General features: G+C 41.6%; 1 protein-coding gene across 1 annotated transcript in view; it reads right to left on the bottom strand.

The window, feature by feature from the left end:
* adamts6 (ADAM metallopeptidase with thrombospondin type 1 motif, 6) overlaps nucleotides 1-22318 on the bottom strand; it is an 81203-nt gene extending 58885 nt beyond the window's left edge. Inside the window, exons 1-10 of the mRNA XM_075456435.1 lie at nucleotides 21908-22318; nucleotides 20122-20538; nucleotides 19638-20020; nucleotides 16776-16950; nucleotides 15917-16140; nucleotides 15696-15779; nucleotides 12624-12769; nucleotides 9796-9839; nucleotides 7137-7242; nucleotides 4403-4549 (exon numbers count right to left, since the gene is read on the bottom strand). Coding sequence (XP_075312550.1) covers nucleotides 4403-4549; nucleotides 7137-7242; nucleotides 9796-9839; nucleotides 12624-12769; nucleotides 15696-15779; nucleotides 15917-16140; nucleotides 16776-16950; nucleotides 19638-20020; nucleotides 20122-20224 — 1412 coding nt within the window. The 5' untranslated portion in view covers nucleotides 20225-20538; nucleotides 21908-22318. The remainder of the gene's footprint in view (nucleotides 1-4402; nucleotides 4550-7136; nucleotides 7243-9795; nucleotides 9840-12623; nucleotides 12770-15695; nucleotides 15780-15916; nucleotides 16141-16775; nucleotides 16951-19637; nucleotides 20021-20121; nucleotides 20539-21907) is intronic.
* Between the last annotated feature and the right edge of the window lie 306 nt (nucleotides 22319-22624).

Here is a 22624-nt window from a genome sequence, read left to right as displayed (position 1 = left end):
CAAAACTCCGACTGAGGGAGAGAAAAGGGAGGATAATTGGAATTTACACACAGAACTCTTTTGTAACAAACTTTAAAGCTAAAACCAATAAAAGCAAAAGTTCAAAAAACAAATTGATACAAATAGGTGTATAATATAACTGAGGCAGCCGTCTATACTGCCTGAAACGGAGCTTTAACAACTTTTTCACTTCTCTGTTCGAGCACAGCTTTCGTCATCTTCACATACTCAGGCCAAAAAGGGACAGGAACCCGACGGGGCAGCAGAGAAGTAGCTCTTTGTGTCCCAGTTGGAAGTTGGCATTTAATTCTACCATCTCTGTCACAAGTGCTGTTTACCAACCCTCGTCTAACAGCTTTCAGCCGGAAACATCATTTGACAACCACAGCCGCTATTATCCGCTTTCTTGGAGCGCCTCGCTAACCAAACATGAATACACAAGCAGACGCAGACCCAAACACACTTAAGACTTGCAATCGATTAAACACATGCTTGTGTAGAAGGATCGGGTCTTCATGACGAGAAATAAAGCTCAAGAGAGAGAAAAAAGCTTGCGGTATGTATGACTGCACTGAGAAGCTGTTACAAACGGGAGATACGTGCACTTCCCTCAGCTTCTTTGCAGCATCAGGCTTAAATAAATAGGCTCTGTTATACAGGTTCCAATAAGAAGACAACACTCTGAGCAGAAATAATGTTATGTTTCTGGGCTCTTCCACCACTCTCAAGTCAAATCCAGCCTACACAAACAAACAGATGAATACTATTTATCGTGCACAGCTATAATGCATAATTACAGAGCAGGAGGCCGCTCTGGATGATCCAGATTTAATCTCCCTTAGCAAGCCTCTGTTAGAGTGAAGTGTCTGAACAGCAACAGTGTGAATCAGCTAAAAGGTGAAGTTTCCCCCGACCTGCAGGTAGCAGCCCAGAAAATATGTGAAAGGTTGCCAAAAGTCCATATCAGCAGGATAGCCCAGACTGCTGTAGTAGATAAAGCCTCTTCAAGCACAGCTGCCTCTATCCTGACAACAGCATAAGCAACTGTCAGACGGTTAGTACGGTGACATGCACAGCTGAGTCATGGTTTGGTCACAGCTCAAGCTTGGCCGTTTAATTGGACCACAGTCCTGGTCCCAGTATACATGCACAGAAGTGGAATCGAGTTGTTGACGGAGGTATATCCCACGTTGCAACACTGTGGACTGTGTGACAAAAAGTTTGAGGCTTTCTGAGAGGGAGATTACTGTTCATGCAAGTACAGCTGAATTCACTGCACAAACGTAATCTTTAAGTTACTTGAGTGATGATTTTGTCAGAAGACGCTGTAGTCATAAACTTTTTATTAGAGCAGAGTGACAGTCTGGAAATGGTTTAAGGCGTCTGACAAAAGACACTGAAAAATATGTGAAAGACTGCAACTCTCTGTATCAGTAGGCTACACACTTACACTTTACTGTTCTTTTAAAAAAACGCAGAAAGATGGAATTTCGAGCATTTACAGAGCGCCGAGGTCCATTTCAAGTCCATTTACAAGTGAATACACGTAGGAGTGATTGAAACCCAAACAGCATTATCTGGGTGTGTTCATTTGGTTTTGAGAAGCTCGATATCACACAATTTCGGCTGGATTAACACGTTTACATGCACTTTTAAAGTCCAGTTTTGGTCTTACTAATACAATAATAGTTTTTTCTTGTCATGTAAACGTGCTCAATGATGTTTTATATGTGTTTGGAAGCAGCAGCCGCATTAATGTCACAACTACTGGCCAAATCCAGACCTCCCGTTTAAAGCATTTACATAATGTCTCTGTAGATAACTCCATAAATATCAGGCTTGTGCATTTCCCAATAAATATCACTCGTAATGTTAAATAACAGTCAGTCATTTTTATTGCACAAACACAAAAACCTGGCAGTTGAATCAAAGTAGCATGCCTTACAAACACCAACATTAACAAACGCACTTTCATTGCATCATGAATGAAGACCGGCTCATTTATTTTCAATGACAGTCGAGTAAGATTCTTTGCCGATTGATTTGAGACAGTTTATCTCTGCAAAGAGGGCCGGTATACTCGATGCTACACCACAAGCTGTAAAAGCAACATCTGATATACTATCAGCTTTAGGTAAAGGTGCTAGCAAACAGTAAACTTCTTTCCTATTCAGCCCCCTTTGATACATTTCATATGAGTAAATAGATCTTTTGTTAATGCAAATATGCCGGTATATTAAAGCCGCTGTCATACAACATTATGACTCCTAAGGATCCTTATCAGTCTTGTTTTTCCTGGTTCTGCTGTACACTTTGGGTTTTACAGTTATGAGTCCGCATCCAATTTCTACAAACAGGCTGAGCTGTTGAGTTTGTTGACTGATTCTCTCTTTCAGGAAGGAAGAGGATGGTATCAGTCCCCAAAAAATACCACAAATTAAGGTTCTTTGACTTCATTTAGTGATTAAAATCTCAGTGCAATGTAGGCTTTAACAGGGAAATGTAATTCATGGAGTAAAAAAGTAGATATTGTGCTGCGTCAATTTGATTTTTGTTTTCTTTTTAAAGAGGGTATATTGTACTTTATCTTTTATAAACTTTATGAGTCTTTCCAGGTTAAATACATGTAAAAAATAGAAAAAATAATACCAGCTTTTTTTGCTCATGTTAAAGATTTGCACATTTAATGCCTAAAATTTGTACTGAAATGGAGTCATTCTCTCTCAAAGAAGATGCTACACCACAACAAGACAAATTTGTATGATGCCTTCCTCTCATTTGATGACCAAAGCACATCAAATGTTGCTGCAAGAGCAAGCACAAGAGTCTTCCTGCACTCCAGTCACCTCATGAACTGAAGATTTAATAGGTTTCTTTCATTTTTGAAGGCATTTTCCTCACAACAACATGAAAATCCTTTGTTTAATTCCTTTGTTAGTAGTAATGTGGCCAACATGAATGAAACAACTTGACTATAAATCCACTCAGAATGAAGGCTGGCTCTGTTTTACTGTGAGCGGCCTGACTTGACTCCTTTTGTCCTCTTAAAGCAACGGCTCTCTGTAAATCGCAGCAAAGTTGCTCTAAGTTTTCACCCTCTGTCCTGTTATGACACATTTTTGTCCTAATGAGTCTCTTCCAGGATGACGGTGCTTCCATCCATAGAGCACGAGAGGTCATAAAAGGGTTTAATGAGTGTCAAATGCTTCGGCCTAAACAGTCACTGAATCTAATTCAAACTGAAAGCCAACGGCAGATTTGTGACAGGTAGACAGTTCTTCTTTTACCAAAAATGCCAAACAAGGAAACATCTTGTGGAACAACAGTTGAGTTTTACAGAGCTGTAGAAACAATGCCAAGGTGCTCTAATGCTGTTTAAGCTGCACATGGGTAATGGTTAAGGATCTGAGTAAACTTAAAAAATCTTTTGTTAGTATTTCCTGATGGTAAACAGCACCCCTAGGGCTGTACTTTTAGATCCAAGGTCCCCGTATGCAACCAATTTTTCTTTGGCCAGAGCAGACAGCAGAGCAGGAGGGAAAACCCTATAAGAGAGGGGGTAAAACGAAAGAAAGAGGACTAAAAGGTCCTGCAGCAAATTTAAGATTCCCTCCAAAAAATTGTACATCCTTTTAAGACAATATGATGGGCTATTTAAAATACCATAACACAACAGAGTGTCAGGACAGCGTGTTCATTTTCAAATTGCAAAAATGTCCCGAAAAAACACTTCTGATTGAGAGATCCTCAAGAGCGAAGGAGTTAAGTATTTCCTCTGCTCACTAAAGGCAAGAATTCTCTGCTCTAGCTCTGTGTGCCCATGTTGTGCAGGAGAAGCTTTTGGTTCATTCGACCCTGTCTTTGTCACAATATCTGTTTACTGTTCCTCCAGATGTTTTGTCTGAAATCAGCACCAGAAACCCGGGGCAAGTGTTTTACCATGCCAGGCAGGCAGGACCCAGCCAGCAGTCTCTCATTCTGCCAAGTGTCACTGCTTTTCTCCTTCATTTATTTCAGTGCTCCCAATTTTTTGTCTTTTTGGACTTATCCACAAAACAGCGGCTGAGAGCAGCTGGCCCACACATCATCACCGAGGGCCGTGTGAGCTCCAACATCACCCGCCTTGTGGTGTAAGGATGCAGGAGTGGAAAGCACTCAGTTATCATACACAACCACAAGGAGGTCTGGCAGGAGTCGCGGTGATGAGATGGATGTGAATAAGTGGGGAATGCCTTATGTACAACACAAGGGGCAGCCAGAGGCGGCGGGTTGTAAAGCGAGACAGCTGTGAGCAAGCAGGAAAACAGGCATGCACCTTTTCCTCATACGCACACACAAACACACACAGGCAAATCCAAACACACTCAGAACGTCCCACAGGGAACAACCATCATCCACTTACTCGAGAAAGCTGGTGATGTAGTCTTTGCTGCAGGCAGACCAGGAGAAAGGGTTGGTGTTGGCTGTTATATGAGCGGCCATCAGTTTGGCTGTCTCGTGGCCTTTGGTGCCGCAGGAATTCCCAATCCCATCGTGGTTCATCCCAAAACTGAAACACACAAATAGGAATTGGAGTTAACTCAGCTGGGAATAGTGATCCGCTGGTCTGAAAGCAGGCCTCAGCCCTGCTTTTAGCTTCCAGGCTGCTGACAGAAGGATGTCTGCCTCGGTCGATCCGGCTGTAAAGTCGGAGCTCTGTGGCTCTGAAACAGCTGTGTGGAGGGGTCAAGGGTCAAACCCCGTCTGGCGCTCGGCAGTAAGGAAAAAGTTCTAATCACCACTCAGATGCCTGCCTGTCAATCATCGCCTGCAGGTCTGAGCAGGCCATGAGGGAGAGTCACCGCCGGCTGCAATGAAGGCACGGGAATCCTTGGGATGTGGGACACCCAAAACCCAAACAGTTCCCAACCTGATGTGAAAGCACTCATGTCACCCTAAAAAAAAAGCTTTACAATTAATTTGTGAAAAAGATTTTAAAAGTTCTCTGATGAGAAAATCTCACATTACAACAGGAAGTCAACGCTTACTTTTCCTTACGGTCCAGGAGCACAAATCAGGTCTAATGCGTAAAACAAACCCGACCACATGGCACAGTCTGACCCTGCTTTTCTAAGGCTGGCGTTTATGACATTTTACCCTGCTCTGGAAATAAATCAGGTTGGTTGAAACTCCGCTGCAGTGGTTTTTTTTATACATCCTCTCAAAGCAGAGACTATTTTTACAACTGACCCACAACAGAAGCAGACACGAGACATAATAAAGGAAATCAGCCATCTTTGCTGAACTCTCTTGAGAGGGATACGTAGACTAATACATCATCATTATTTTGCTTTATATTCAGGAAGAAAGAGCCAGAGGTATGTGGACATTGACATTTACATGAGTAAAAAAGTGGAGGTGCAGTTCAGGATGTCCACAGGGGAAGAGAGATGGCTAAATGTGAGTCTGGCGAACCAAAGTTGAAGGTAATGTTTGTATAAGAGCAAATCAAAGTCGTGAAAGTGATCAAAGGTTTAAAGATGACCTGAAGGAATAGGTTGACTTCTTTGCATGACTTCTCCAGTGAGTTGAGCCAGATTAAAAAGAAAAAAACACAACTTAAAACTTGACTCGAGCTCCTAGCAGATCGCTAACGCCACACTCACTTTCTTAGCTGGCGAGCTAACATTTGCTAACGAGGGCCATGCAGGTGTTTAGTCATAAAACAAAGTGCTGGACAAAGTGAAATTTGCCCCTAATGATGAAGCTAAATGAAAAATCAGGGGATTTCAGTGCAGCCATGATTAGTTGTACTAAATTTCATGGCAATCCATCAAAGTGTTGTTGAGACATTTCGCTAAAAGCCACAACTGCCGACCTCCCTGTGTTTGTTGCAACCTGAAAAATACCACCTGTTCATCACAATTATTTGAGCCCCTAAAGTTGCAACACAAGGTGTTCTGCTTGCGGACATTTTCATTCTCAAAGAGATGATAAGTAAAGACTTTACACTGTAGAGCTTCAAGTCCTGCTGGCGGGAATTAGCAGACTGATAGCAGCTCCTCGGGTAGAGCTGTCGACCACCCGTCTATCCAAAGCCAATGTCTATATGACATCATTTCATCCAAATAACTGGAGGCACCAGGACAGAAATCAATGGATGTTAGGATTTTAACCATAGTTAACGAAGGGTCCAGCACCATAATTTGTTTCGGGTAAAGAAGTGGTATTTGATACCACAAAAATATGTGATTTTATCCCACTTGAATGCGACTTGACAGACAAAAATGTCCTGTTTGAAACAACAAAACTAAAATGTGATGCTTATAAAACATTAGTTAGTAGGTAATCATACATTAGTAGTAGTAATCTAGGAATTTGCTTCCAGTCTTTAGCTCTCAAACCTGTGTTTCATCAGTTAAATTCTCCCCACAGTGTCTATTCTCCCCTGTTGTCTTTACACTGTTTTTGGATTCATTTAATTGTGTTTCGTTGCGTGTGTTCATGGACTTCTGGACCATTTTCTGTCTTTGCTCCTTGTCAGTGTCTGTTTGCGATGAGAACTTCCCAAATGTTGAATAAATTTTATTATTTAATTTTATCATTGTATTTCTTGGTTTACCTGAATTCGAAACCTGGATCAGCTCGGAACAACTCAACTCCACTCGACTCCACTGTTAGCTTACTGGAAAATCCATGTGCATGATGAACAAATCAGTTTGAATATCTTGTTTGCGTCTGTCTCTGTCACTGTATTTTCATACAATGCAGTTATAATAATCAGCTGATCCTGCTGACATGTGACACAATAAGAAAGTAGAGTCGAGTTGAGTCAAAATATGCTGTGGAAAAACATCATAGATGGGAGGCATGAAGTCAACGCAACATCAGATGGATAATGTTGTATGTAATTCTGGATAAAGACATGCAGAAGGGCCCCAATCCTGTTAAATTAATTTATTCAGGGAGTCGTATTCTCTGTACTTGACTTCCACTAACTTACTTTTGATCTTGAAAGTGACAAATCCTCTTAAATCACTCAGAGTGACTTGCACCCAAATCAGTTTGAGGCCCTCTGACTTCTCTGCATTTTGCATCAGCGATTAATGTCAAACTTGATATTTTATATTAGGATCTTAAAAAGTCTTAAAACTCACTTGTGGCCTATCTCGTGCGCAATGGTGAAAGCAGAGCCGAGGCCAATGTCTTCATTGATGCTGCAGCTTCTCTCAGGCTCACACATTCCAGCCACCGAGGCCAAGCCTAGACATACACACAAGCACACACGCCAGACAAACATACAAACACAGGGTCAAGGCGTAGCATTCTTAGGAGTCATGGTCATAAAAATCGGGATTCCACACATATGATCTGCTGTTTACGGCGGCGCTGAGAGACAGCTAGTCACCAGGATAGATTCAGCTCAGGGGAAGCGGAGTTCAGCACCGCCGGCTGGACTTTTTAAAACTTTCTTGCAAACTATAGCGACTGCTGGAAAATGTCTAGACAGGGGTTAGATTTATGCATTTCAATTCATGTTACGAGGGATCGTCTACAACACGAGCCAAGAAAGGGAATATAAGAACCCCTCACCAGCGGTGTGCCCCAGCAGAAACACGTCAGAAAATATCTATGTTTTCCTCATTTCAGAACCCGAGTCAGAGAGAAGGGAATGAGGGTGGGGGTTAAAGTTAAAACCGCTCCACAATCCAGGTGTCGCAGGTCCTTTTTTCCCAAAGCCTGACAGGTCAGATAAGGAGACTGCAGGCAATTCTTAACAGATTACATCTACAGGTGACCCAAGAGAGGATCGTATGTCAGTTCAAAGCAGGTGTGTGTGACTGTTTGTGAGTGTGAGTGTGTGTGTGTGTGTGTGTGTGTGTGTGTGTGTGTGTGTGTGTGTGTGTGTGTGTGTGTGTGCATTACTGGGTAAAAGCTCAATCAAGTTGAGCCATGCACACAGTTTTGCTTGAATTTTTCCAAGTTTCTGGGAGGGTATTTTGAGACCAATGTGTCCTCTGATTTAATTTGTAGTGCCTGCATCACTAAAGGTAATATTATTCAGTGTAATTCTTAGACCTTGCAAGTCACTTTTCCTCTAAATATTCATAAAACGTTCCATTAAAAGCTTAAATAAAGACAAATATCAATCATTTTCCAGCAGGTGAGGATGCAACAAGATCAGTCAAACATCAAACAAACAAAAACAAAGTGGAGAACCTTTGTGTTTTCTGCATTTATTTCAGGAGTCATTCAGTCCCAGATATCCCATGTTATCTCCATGTCAGAAGAACCAGAATGCTTTTGGTTCAGCTGCTTCACCACATTGGTTTTATCAACACAACGTTTTCAGCAATATATCTCTTTTTTTTCCAATATCTGGCACATTTGCTCAAGGTTTTCAGCTGCTTTCATCTGGAGCTGCTGACTACTGCGAAGGAAGCAGAACACTGCATGGGATTACCAAAATAAGTGCTTCTTTGTTGTGCTTTTTTTTTCCAAAATATGATATCGATAAGCCTGACGCACCTTCCTTTATGAGTCTGCATGTTTTAGGATTTGGTGGTCAGTTGGGCTTTAGATTCTCCTGCACAGTTTGCACGAGCTCTGTGCTAAAAGTGGCATGGCTTCTGTATCCTCTTTACTAAGAGGCTAAACAAGAATAGACTCGCAAATCAGGAGGCCACTGAAACCATTACTGCAGGGAAGGAGGGAGCCTGAAGGTGAAGAAAGAAAGAGCAGAGGGAGGGAGAGGAAGGAGGGTGGCTACTCTACGATTAGTTTAAGAATGTGTGTGTGTGTGTTGAGGAGGTGGAGGGGGAAAAGTGAGTGTGTATTGAGTGCAAACACACACTGCATTGAAAGCTGTTTTCTTAACACCGGGGTGGACTGTGCATTATCTCCAGCCCCGTGATTACTCAGCGACCCTAAAGGCCAGCGATCTGACCCGGGAGCATGATCCCTGAGAGGAGAGGGAGGGGAGGAGGGGAGGTGGAGAAGAGAGGGAAGAAGAGTGGAGGTGGGGGGCAACGAGGAAGCCAAGCAGATGCCAGGGCAATTAAAGCGACCGGGGAATGTGACGAATGCGGTCAATCTGTCAAATCGCCCCTGAGGTCGCAATATTACCTCCAAGATATACTGTGGTGCCTGCAGGGCCTTTGCACAGATAAGATGGGGAGAGAAGGGCTGGGTGGAGGTTTGGTGGGAGCTGAAGAGGGTGGGAGAAAGACAGGAGGAGGGGAGGTGGTTTTCTGCCTGCATATCACCCCCTTTATCTGTTTCAAACTTTAACGCTCCCTATAATTGTCCTTTTCCCATTTCATTTTTCTTTTAACTCCTCCTCTCCTTCTTCATCTCCACCCCCACCCCCCTCTGCCTTCTGCTCCACCCCTCCTCATCACATGCCCTTTCCCTTCACTCTCTCAACCCTCGGTGGAAGTGTAAACACCTTAGACTAACTGAGGTTAGAGAAGGAGGACAGACACAGAGGACTTTTATAAACCGGAGGCCGTGAGAGGAGGTGACCACAGCTCGTCCAGGTTCAGGCCTCAGCCAACAGAGGGAAGCCACTGAGAAGCTATAATAACACAAATGAAAACATCCTTCTCATTATGTCTCCCAGGAACCGTCTGGTGTTCCTTCTAAAGGTTGCTAAATAAGGTTTGTCTGAGGACACGCTGAAGGCCGAATCTGAAAATGAAAACCTTTCCAGGGGTAGAGAGAGAAGGATGAACTCTAAAGCTAGAGATTCAAATAGTCAACATCAGCTAAGATTACCACTCTGGCAAGAAAACACATGTTAAAATCTCTACTCACCTAAGGTACCACAGGGTTTGTTCTTGTAGGTGCAGATGTCATATCTAAGAGGAGGTCAAAAAAGAAAAAAAGGAAAAAAAAAAAGGAAAACACAAACATTAGCATCAAATTAACTCACTTTCTTTTTTTCACTTCTACTACACTTTTCGTCCTCTGGCATCTTGCCATTCAATTCTTTCCCTGTTTAATCCCGCAGTCTGGTCAGATATAATCTCAGTTTTTAGCATAACAGCAGTGAAGTCATGACGGGTTTGCTTCTAGAAAACACCTGGTTCACTCCTCCAACCATTGCATGAGCTCTCTGCAAAATGTGACTTAACTAACATGCAGTGCTCAGGCGTGAAGGGGAATAAATAGAAAGGCTTCGGTCCTGCTGTGTGCACGCTGTTAGCCCCACATGCAGGTCATCCGATAGAGCAGAGGTACACATGGAGCAGTAAGAACGCATCATACACTTCAAATGAATGATCCAATTGTTATTAAAGCTTTTAATCTATTAAAACCAAGGGCATTGATGATAAAATTTCATGCTCCTTCTCCTCCGTCACCCCTCTTCCTGTGTCTCTCTGTAAATTCCTCTTCCTCTCATTTGTCTCTCCAAACCAATGAGGTACAGTTAGAACCTCCTTCAGGACATCTATTTGTTTTGATTAATTTCCCCAATTTCCCTGTGTGTTTTTTTTTTCTGAGCGTGACAGGTCATATTACAAACAAGAGAAAATGCTATCTGTTGCACCGATCAACAACGAAGCAACAGATCCGCTGACGTCTCTCTCATCCCGATGGGTGAGGAAGAGGAGGAGGAGGAGGAGGAGGAGGAGGAGGAGGAGGAGGAGGAGGAGGAGGAGGAGGAGGAGGAACACAAGAATAGCTGTAGGAGATACACAGTAATCAGCGTGACGGGGAACCAACACAAGGCAAAATACAACCAAATTTCACAAAAAGCCACAACAAATCAAACGTTAGACATCTGAGAAAACACACGTGAAAAACATTTAATGAAATACAACAATGCTGATCCTTCCAATCACCCCCAGGTTTTAATCCCATGTGGTAAAAAAAAAGAAGGTGTAAAATGTCTAGAAAACAAAATGATCTTTATTCTGAACATTCAAACTCAAGATTGCTTCGTATCAATAGAAAAGCTCATTGATGCGCAAAGAAATCCTGAAGGCAGTTCCGAGGTAATCTCACAAACTGTCACGGCCTTTCCAGGAGTTTCTAACGTCCTGTCCTGTTAATATCTTCTAGTTAATTAGGTTCACCTCTGTTTTTAGTGTTGTTTTGTTTTACTCCTGTGTGGTATTCAGTCCTTCGTCCTCATGTTACATAATTTCCATAATCTGTTTAGTAGAGCCCTGTCTTTTGTCCACTTCTTGTAGTTTTGCTGCTGCTTTGTCTTATACCTGGTTTCTGTTACTGATTACCTACACCTGTTGTTCACCTGTGACGAGTCCCTCAGTTTTCCGTAGTTCTTTGTCAGATCGCTCTCATCACTTCTCCTGTCAGTCAGTCATACAGTCCCGAGTTTGTTTCTTGTTAGTTTTCAGTTTAGCACGTTTGTTTACTTACAATAAAGCCCCCGTTTTCTTCGCCCCCGCCTGACTTTGGCCTCCCGTAAGTTCGCCTTTGGTATCTTAATGTAAACGTGATTTTTGACACACACAAATTAAGGTTTTCTTTATTGCTAAATGGCAGCCTATCACACGTGGAAGAACGTCTCTAAGAGCAGAGACTCTTTTTTTTTTTTTTTTTTTTTTATGGGTACTCAGTACTGAGTAGTAGTACTAACGTGTAGTTAGGAGCTACAAGACATGACATCAGAGGTATTTAAGGCACGCGTGATCGTGCTGCAAAAATGCTTTTAGAATGCTGACATTTATACCTTTTCATTTCTGTTCTTAAAGCTCATGTACTGTTCCTTATGTGTTCCTCGGCTATAAAAGCTAAATATGGCTATATGTTGATATGAGTGTTTGGTTTCTCAAAAGCTGATTCAAGCATCTTGAAATACTCAAACAGACATGTTTAAATGTTAGATTATGCAGGTGTCAACACTCTCGAGGCTATTTGCAGGTTGATAAAATCTCAAATTTATAAGTTACAAGCCAGTTTCATTAAGGGTTTGGTCTCAAAAAATGTTTAAAAATGAAATTGGGTTCTCAACATTCTCTGCTTCTTGCCAAAAAGATAAACGTTCACCGTATGCAGACTCTACTAAGCAGCCTTTAGTGTTTGTGTGCAGTGAGTGAAGCTAAAACCAATAATAGGAACAGAAGCCAAAGGAGCTGGAGAACATCAACCGACAGACAACAAGCAAGAGCTCACTAATGATAGAAAGGCTGTTTGGTACAGAATCCAAAGAGTCACAAAATGTTGGCCTCAGCCCATGTCAGTCAAAAAACGCCATCCTCTCTCTGGGATAAAACCAGTTGGGGAATATGTATTTTAGTTGCTAGGTTTTGTGGCCAAAACAGTTCTGGCAACAATGAAGCCTATTCCAGGTAATGACAGAGTTTTGCTGTTTTATGGTAACAGCCTTGACATAAATTGCAGGGTGACAGGTACAGCATGTCTGTAACAGCATAATTTATTTTCAGAGCTGAGGTCTTTACTCCCTCAGTTACAGGTGAAGTGCGTGCACGAGAAGTGGACATTTCGAGGTTTCCGTGCTGTAGCTGCTGGCGGCTGCTGAAGGCACAGCAGAGAAAATAGCCTGCAAACTATTTTCTCAAAATGAGAAAATTACAATGAATGAAACACTGGATCATTATACTGCCATGTGAGCGAGATGCGGTCCATAGCTGCGGATACGTGCCAACTCTTACCGGGTGATTAGGACGGCGTTGTCATGATGAGCCATCCCATTCTCTGGAATACTGTTCCCACCGCTGTGATGAGACAGGATGGACTTCTGCCACTTACAGAAACTGTCCAGAGACTTGTCAGCATGATGATTAATTTCCAGGTTCGGCTGCAAAAGACAAACGATGCAGTGCAGTATGAATAAGGTTTACAAATCAAAACCAGGTGATTAAAAAAAAACTTTCATTTTTAGTACATTACAACGTGCTGTCTCATAATGTTGTAAAATACTGTGTTATGATGAGCTGATGAGTACTGTATTCTGTTGATTAACCGTGTACCATAACTCTGTATTGTGCCATGATTTATTACTTTATATCATTACATTGTATTACATCATGATTTTCTTATCAAATCGCATTGCATATTATCGTATCATATCACATTGTCTCATATTTTATTGCATCATTTTATATATCATATATAGAATTGCACTGTATGGTATCATACCATATTGCGTTGCGTCATTTCATATCTTATAATAGTGAAATGTATCATACTGTATTGCATTGTGTCACATTGTGCAGTGTCATGTTGTTTTGCACTGTATCTGATCATATTATACAGAGTAATGCACAGAACTGTATTGTGCAGTATTGGATGGTTTCTAATCATATCGGGTTATGTTGTATAATACTGTGTGTTGTTGTACAGTAACACGCTGAATCGCATCCTATAGCATTGCGCTGCACCACAGTGCGCTGTGATCACACCGTGCTCTGTTAGACCTTGTATCAGAGTACATGACCTTGTGTTTTTATCGTGTCATTTTTGTTTGGTGGGATGTGCTGTGTCATGCTGCAAACTCACGACATGTTGTATTGTTATACATGGTAATGCGTGCCTTGCTGTAACACCTGGTATTGTGCTGTATTATTGCCCCTTTTCACCATAATGTCTCCTCTTGTGTTGTATTACGTCACATCATACTGTTTTGTACGATGATGTATCGCATAGTATTGCCTTGTCTCGTATTGTTTTGTACTGTACTGGATCGTGAAGGGAACCAACATGTCGTGCTGTATCTTTTCTTCAAATAACATAGTTCACCGCATTACATATTGCTGTTTTAAACAGCATTCCATTTCATATCATTCTGTTTCCGTCACATCATGTTGTGTTGTATCATGTATCATGTGTTTTATGTTGCAACGTGGCCTAACATGTCTAAAGACACGTTGTCTTGAATCATATTACATGGTATTGCATCATATCGTTTTGAATCACTTCTTATTGCATCAGCTGAGTGCAATATTTTAGCAACACTTTTGCACTAAGTGCATTTTATTTATTTTATATTTTTTATATTCTTTATTCCGAGTGCTGGCACACAGCACTTCCACACCGTAGTCTGTATAGCTTGGATATCTAGCGATGTTGACCGGAAGTCGAGGAACGACATTTCGTTGTCAAAACTCACTTGTGTTTTTTGTGCGATGACAATAAAAGAAAGTCTAAGTCTAAGTCTCTAAGCTTGAATCATGGTGTGTGACATTATGATCTTCTGTTTCGAGGTGTAAAATCTTATATCATTTGATATTGTTTTAATTGTAATGTATCATAAAGGGTCGGGTCAATTTTCTATTTCTAATCAGTTGTCATTTTAACAAAAATGTAACTAAATTCATAAAATCCTGAAATCTATATTCAATATTTGCCAGTTTCTGCATCATCTGCGTTAGTAATAACGCTTCTCAATCGCGCCAGACTGGTTTCAAATGACTAGTCTCACGACATTGAGCTGCGAGATTCGTGCACGTGTCACAAAGAACCTGCGCGATCTGTGAGAGGAGGGACAACATGACAGTTACACCCGAAGGCAATGTGTGGCAGCACTTTGGATAAAGAAATGATGCAGATCGACAAAAAAGTTTATTCTGCATTTAAAATCTCTTTTAAAGCCAAGACAGGCGTGAAACTGAAACTGAATTACTTGAATCAGTATTGAATCAAACTTGAAATCGAAGTAAATCGCAACCTTCTGAATTGGAATTGAATCGATTTAAGAAATCAGTAGCGATACCCAACGCTAATATTACACATTATATCAATATGCTGTTCCATATTTTATTGTGTCAAAAAAAAAGTGTTGCATCACATTTTGCATCATCTATTTAAACTGTGTCAGGTTTTGTTGAATTGAAATGCATAATGTAAAGTCAGATGTTTTATATCTTAGCTTGTCATGTTATAACACTGTTATTATCTATTTTTAACATATTGTTTTCACTCCCAGCATATTCAACAGACAGTTACCAACTACAATCTTATGTAGGTTCAACCAGCCATTATACTGACTTTGTACCACTAAGCTGTTGGGATAAAGTCTATTTAATATGCGATCTTGGGGATTTATCCCATTTTTGAAAAGGTCTTCACTGAAAACAACTGCGGTATTAGTTAAACTGCACAATCAGTAGCCAATATCATTTAAAAAATTTCAAAGTTCAATGTCTCACTAACTGAACTTCTCATGTACAACGATTATCTGGATGAATTATTGAGAGGAGTCCTTTAACTGTGATCAAAGGGAGGTAGTACTGAAAAGTACTGAACAACTCAACAATCACGTACGTTTCACCACTTTTAAAATAAAATGTTTTTTCCTCACATTTATTCCAGACAAGTGCCTAAATTTCCTTTCCTTATGGATCAAAGTTTGACTCCACTTTAGATGAAAACTACATTTTAGACCTCATACTACATAAAAAGCAACTAGAACCCCATGGTGAGGAGAACCTCTGTTTCTCCCATCATACATACATACACATGTGCAGCGCATGTAAAAATCCTCAATCGAGGCTCCCTGAGGGAAGATGCTTGAGCACATCTTTCATTTGAAATGGTCGCCATATGGTGAATAGTCTGTCTTCCCTCTGCCCCTTCAGTCACGGCAGTCAAATAAAACACTGCAGCTCACTCACGCCAAACGCATAAGTTATACACTAACTACAGGTGATGGGACAGATACTAAAAGAGGGGCTTAAAACAGCAGCACAGTGAATTGTTCAGCCTTTAAAGGGCGGTTTTCTTACCTGATCTTCAGTGAGAACAATCAGCCGGGTTACAATAATGTTCACAACATTTCCTAGACTGGCATCACGGTAAAGTTTGGCAACCTGACCTCCAGAAAAGAAGTAAAAACACAAAGTCAGACATCTGTACCACATCACTGTGCAAATCCACATAAAGAAAAAGAAAGGAAAAAAAAAACTGTGTACTTATCAACGTGACCAAAAAGTAGGATCAAACTTACAATATTCATCACGGACAAGATGTAGTGCTCAATATCTTTGCGACCGTGGTAACCAACCATCATTTTATCAGCTACCACAAGGGTCTCCACAAAGCGCTCAGAGCTGACGGACCGCCTCTGTCGGTGGGTGCTGTTCGACAGCTCGCTGTCGTTATGAGGGACAGGGGACAAGTGGACAGGAGAGGATCTGCTATAGTAGCAAGGTGCACTGCTTTTAATGAGGTCTGTGAAAGGCAGGGAGATAGAGACAGCTTAGTAAATTATGACAGAACAATCTACGTCAGAGTAATGACACATTGTATGTTTGAGAGAGGGCTGGTTTGCATATGATAGATGCAGATAGGGAATGTGCCCCTTTGAACCGTGCAGCTACAGCCTTTGTTTTATGACCCAGATGCTCTGGGAAAAAGCTATAAGATGCTACGTGTTAGGGCATGCTAGCTTCCTGCCGATGACAGCCTTTGCTGTTTCCTATAAGGCCTTGGCCCGAATACCAAAATATCCACCTGGGTCTTTTTCCAATTCGTTATATGTCAGTAGACACAGTATTTGGTTCTCTGAACTCTACAACCTGAATATGACTGTTGGTTCCATAAATAGGTTTTGTGCTTCTATAAAATCCAAGCTTAGTAGTTTTTATGAACTGAATGGCCTTTTATGAAAGCTGCACTAAGACTTCCTCTTAGAGGTTGAGAGGTGTCCAGGACAAGAGTAACTACAGCACACAAGAGGACTGGTCATGTCTACCAAAACTTGGGCCTAGAACCAAACCAGCACTTCCTCTAACCTACTATGTATAGTTATTCCTTTACGTCAGTTCCACCCACATAGACTCCAACCCAGATGGAGGTTCACCAACCTGAAATGCCACAGCTGAACTCCTGGCTATGCTCTTGTGGTGAGGGAATGGCAGACATTTTATAAATAACATGTTGCTGTGCTTCTTCCAGGTTCCATTCACTAGATGCGGTGGAAGATATGTTCTTTAAAGGCTCTATTAAATACTGTTCTTCCTCTGTTGTTATAACGCCATGCTTGTTGGGAGACAAAAACAATGAAAACGGGTTACAATACACAAACATTGATGGTAAATGCACAATCTGAGCAACTTGAGTGTTTTGAATATAAGGCTCATTTTCATCAAAGGGGAAATCCGTCATATTTACATATGGAGTTTATTAGGCTCTAAACTGTGCGTTCAGACAGAAGGGGAAGCAAAAAGATGCAAAGATGCAAGTTTCGGCTTACGCAAAAACAATTAGACATCTGTTTCATGAGTGTACAGAGAAAAAAAGTCAAAGAAGACACGCAAGAGAAATAACAGATAATTAGATGATGCAATCTGTTGGTTTCCTTAGCAAGGAAATTGTTTTTGAATTGGCGCTATATCAATTAATTGGATTACTTTGAAATTAATTATGATTACAATGAATTGAACTCCAATTGGCTTGAATTTGAAGCTATAAAAGGGGAAAAAGCTAGTTATTTAATTTGATGAGTCATTTGAGTTTGGGTTGCACGTCTGATCTGTATTGAGCTTACCCAATACACATCTATCTGCAGTGGCTTTTTGCCTCCACTTGGAGGCATTTCCCAAAATATGTGGAACAACTTGAAGTGTAGACTACTTGTGGTTGTGTCGGTTCTTGTTGTTGATCAAAGCTGTGAAAAAGCTAACTTTCAATAACTTTTGGTTCAGAATTACCACATATCATAACATTGAATGTCAACAAAGCCATGCCTCCAGACATTGAATGTTGGCATGAACACATATAGTGAGAAATTAAAATCACCATGTTGACGTAAACACCTAGCTAGGTCTCGAATGTCTGCACACATCTCAAAACAGTGATCGACAACATAGTCATGTTTAGAGACACAACATTGAACATTCACTAATCAAAATTGCAGTGTAGCAAGATGTTAAATGTCTCCACCTAGCAAGACTTCGAACGTCAACATAGCCACATGGCGAAACATTTAACATTGACATAGCCCTGTAGCAAGATGTTGAATGTCAACATAGCCAAGTTTCGAGAGTTTGAATTTCAACAAAGCCACATAGCGAGACATTTAACATTGAGATAGCCACATAGTAAGACGGCAATCGTCCGCAAAGCCATGTTTGAAGACATTGAACATTGACATAGCTTTGTATTGAAATGCTGCTAAATCAAAATTGAAATGTTGCAAGATGTTAAATGTAGCCACCTAGCTAGACATTGAACATCAACAAAGCCACATACCGAGCTGTGGAACATCGACATAGCCATGTAGAAAGATGCTAAATGTTGACATAGCGACCTAGCAAGACTTTGAACGTCAACATAGACACGTTGAATGACAAGATCACTATGTAACGTTGATATAGGCGTGTAGCAAAACGTTGAATGTTGACAAAAGACATAATCTATGTATCTGTGTTTAAAAAAGGAAACAACTTAAGAAAACAGAATTGTTTGGTCTTTAATATTTCATTGTTAAACTGCCACATGTTGCCCTGTGGATCAACATACTTGTTAATGTTCTACCCTGAGATCTGACTGTGCTTGGACATATAATTATTATTATCATTAGAAAGTGAGCATGAAATACTTGGGTATTTGGCAGTAAATTTGCATAATGGGAATTGTAGGATCCAGCATTTTGAGGTCTGAATGTCGGGATGTATTTTTTTTGCTGATTCTGTTTCCATCTTTTCTTAACTGAGTTTTCCTCAAGACTGAGTACCCCTCTTTTAAACACATGTCATAGAAGCTCCTCTACCAAATTAGGGACATGTTTTCACTCATTTGAGGCTTTTGTCAGTCATCTCCAATCAAAATTAAGAACCCAAGATAATCAAGTACTTCAAGACCAACAGTAAAACATTCTTCTCTCCCTTCAATAGCCCGTCTGGAGCATAAATTGCGAGAGGTCCCTCAGTTTGAGTTTATAGTAAACAATCGCTTGGCTGTGTAAAACCCACAATAAAAGCAATTAACCACATATCACACTAGCATGCACAAATATTTTCAGTTTAGGGTTTTACTAGTGTGTGATGTCAAAATCTCACTCTGTCCAGACAGCTGATTACATTAAAGCACAAACACAGTTTTGTCCATTTTTGGTGCTGGAAGAAAAAAGAGCAAACACTAATTCAATTTATGATACTCAACGCAGGCCTTGCCAACACATTTGGCCACATGTTTGCTCCACATGATTACATTTGCCAATAACAAGCAGGGCTCTTTCTTCCTTCTTTAGAGTTACTCTGAAGCACGGGGGGATAGCAGCTGTTAAAACTTCTTCCAATTCTTGATTAGCAAGGAGACGCTAGACAGTCTGTGGATAAAAGCCTCAGGACTGAAAGCTGAGACAGGATAATTATACTTTTTATTAGAACTACTCATTTTTGTTTTCAAACAGAAAACTTAATATGGAGCAATGTCTATGGTCAAGACACATGATTTAAATGTGACAACTAAAGAAATGTGGTCACAGCTGCTGAGGTGTGGCCCTCACAGATCACTGAGATTACTTGATTTTTTTCACTACATGAGTGTGACGTCGCTTCGTGCTGCTTGCACACTCAGCATGCCAAGTGTAAAGAAGCCAAGACAACTGGTTGAATCATCTGACAGAGTGGCTGCAATGGGAGTATCTGACAGTAATATGAGGGTTTGTTTGAGGTAAGTGGTGCCCAGAGTGAACTTGTCACTTGGAGACACTTTGTACTCACCAGGCCCTTGCAGTTGCTGAGTGCCACTCTGCTCGTGCTGTGCTGATTTTGCAAGAATCCGACATAGTGACAGTTATCCACCATGTTATGACGCCATTCGGGCCCTTCTTTGCCCCAGTACTCCACTGTGAAATGTTTTGACACCAGGTGGGGGTTGAGCGTCAGGTTTAAGTGAAAGTGCTTTCCGTAGGCTGACAGTCTGTAGAACAGCCGGGACTCTGGAGGGTCTAACGCAGGCTGAGGTCCCATTATGGGGTCCACCACGTCTCGTCTCCGTCGGCCCGGTCGGTGATGCTTCACAGTGTAACTCAGGAACTCGCCATTCTCATCCACCCGCATGGGCACAGTCAGCTGGTAGTGCTGCAGATAGGACAGGAAGTCCTCTTTTACAGGAAAGAAAAAAACAGAAAACGTAAGATAATGAACAGATTTTTGGTAACAGTGAAAGCTTTAAGAGCTTTCTGCCCATCGGTACCCATCCTACCTTGAGAGTTGTACGAAAGTCTGTTGACGCTTGGAAATTCGGAAGCAGCCATCACCACTAGGCTCAGTGTCCAAGTCAGCGTCTTCCACAAAATTTCCATCATTCAGGGAAGGCTGTGACATGGGGTAGGGGTAGAGGGTGCTATGAAAGGGTTAAAAGCCCAGTGTTGGTCCGATGCCACACCATAACAGGTCCATCGTTTGTCTCCTTCACTGAAAAGCTCTCGCCGCGCTCGCAGGCTCATCCAGGTCTCAGATTTCTCCTGAAGGCGAGCACTTCCACATCTCACTGGCTTCTGAATTCATGTCAGCAGCTCGCAGACAACTCTGTAATCCATCAGACACGTCACTGCCAGGTGTAACTGCAAACTGGGAACCCCTATATTGGAAACTTCTCTTGACCAATCCATCTGCATTCCTGTGAAGAAAATCAAACAGCAGTTTTTGCTCTAGGATTAAAGTTAGTTAAATCCCTTTATTGATCAGTGCTACATGACTATTCCAGGAGCCATTTGAAGAGTTATTAAAGCCAAACTGTTTTCAGAGTCCAAAATGTTCGCTTTTGCTGCTTTTATGGTTTTGCATTACTTTAAATTGAAGGTCTTTGGTTTTGTGACAGCTGTTTGGACATTTTGTGCACTTTGGCTAAAGTTTAAGTGTGCGTTTTTAGCTGTTGGTAGTCTGCACATCAGGCCATGCTGATGAAAGTTACTTTAATTTTCAATTTGTTTTTAAAAAGTCTCGAAACAGTGAAAACTTTCTTCAACAACTATCCAAACTACGAATAAACCAATAACAAGCTGCAAAATCTCACGTTTTTTAAGGCTGGATCTGGAGAAAGTTGGGCACATTTTTCTTTTTTAAGCCGCAGTTCTGTGTTAATTGAATGTAAATGCAACTCAGAAGTGTTAGAGGTCAGGTTTAGAGCTTGATTATGTCTCTAATTCAACAAATCATTTGACCTGAACATGTTCTAAAACAAACTCAGCTCGGGACAAGCCTGATTTGAGTTTACACTTGTGTCTCATTAATTGAATATTGATGACAGCTTGATGACTAATTCAATGTGACAAAAAACGAGGCTGGACGGTGTAACTGACGTGTAATAGCCGCGTTGAAAGGCGTGCATAAATCTCAGCTGTGCAGACATAAATAAAGATGATCTCATTTCTGCAGATTGCGGTTTTACTCACTGACGCGGCAAAGCTAGACTATTATAAACAAACGGCAGGTGACACAAGAGTGATGTTCAGTCAAAGTGAGAGAAAAACCCATGATGGCAACCTTAGGGAGAGGAGGATTTTGCGTGTATTTCCTCAGCTGTGGAGCTCCAGCGGTCCAGACAGACAGCGCTACCTACTTGGCCACTCTGACCCAGACAGCTGGCAGCCGGCCCGCATGCATTACACCGGTACCTCAAATACAACCCTCAAGGAGCCTCTGCAAATCAAAATAAACCGCGTTTTTTTTTTGTTTTTTTTGTTGTTTTTTTTGCTGCATGTGGTGTGAAGATTTTCGAAGTCTGTTCAAGCAGACCTGGCAACGTGCAAACCTGACGCGCTGGAAGTGTGAAAACCGTGCGTAAATACACGTATTTTCCATGCAACTTGCCCCAAAAAAACACTCAACTCGCCGCGCAGACATATCTGACTAGAAACGATGGTTTGTAAAGGCGTCCGCCTACCTGAGAGGATTTATGTGCGCGCACGAATCTGCGCCGATAAAACTACCCGAAAGATACCGACCTGCTGTCAACACACAAGGGGGGAGTGTTTGGAGATATTTACCATGCTCATCTTCATTGTCAGCTCCAGTCCAAATGTGCAAAAGAGAGCCCGGGACAAAAGACTTCTGCAGCTCTCAAGTTCCGCACACAAACCTCCTCCACTCTGCTCTTCTCATCTCCTTTTGAACTCTGCCATCCTCTGGATCTGCAGTGAGTGTTCTCCCCCTCAGCCCGGACACCCGAGCAGCAGTATCTCAGCCCCAGACACTGTCTCAGAAAAAGCACTTATTCAGCTTTTCAGAGTATTGGATTTCCTCCAGCAGAAGGCTCTACTTTCAGCCTATCTGTCCCTCTTATAGTCTGGACTTTGTGTTCATGCTTGTGGCTCAGAGTAGCTCTGGAAGTTTGGAGGAAAAAAAAGTGCATCAAACAGCAGCAAAAGTTGGCTTGGAGCTGCTCCTCCTCACTACATTGCAGAGACCGGGTATGTCCAGGACAGCTTCAAATTGGCTGCTTTTTCAGGGGGGGGGGGGGGGGGGGGGGTGACGTCAGTGCAGATGTGCCTCTCTTCCATCAGCTTTGCGCATGTCTGTCAGTGCTGCCCTGAAATAACACCTCAGCTCTTTGAAGAATACAACCCTAATGGAGAAAACTCATATTCCTTTACTAAGTAGAAGCTGCGATTACAAACCCATTGATTACCCAATTATACTCCGTTACAATTACATGAAAGTTACAATCTGAACAAGAGTTTATATAAATAGACCCCCAGTGAGCT

Source organism: Odontesthes bonariensis, chromosome 22 (assembly GCF_027942865.1).
Source record: "Odontesthes bonariensis isolate fOdoBon6 chromosome 22, fOdoBon6.hap1, whole genome shotgun sequence".
NCBI lineage: Eukaryota > Metazoa > Chordata > Actinopteri > Atheriniformes > Atherinopsidae > Odontesthes > Odontesthes bonariensis.
This window is presented reverse-complemented; position numbering and strand designations above follow the sequence as displayed.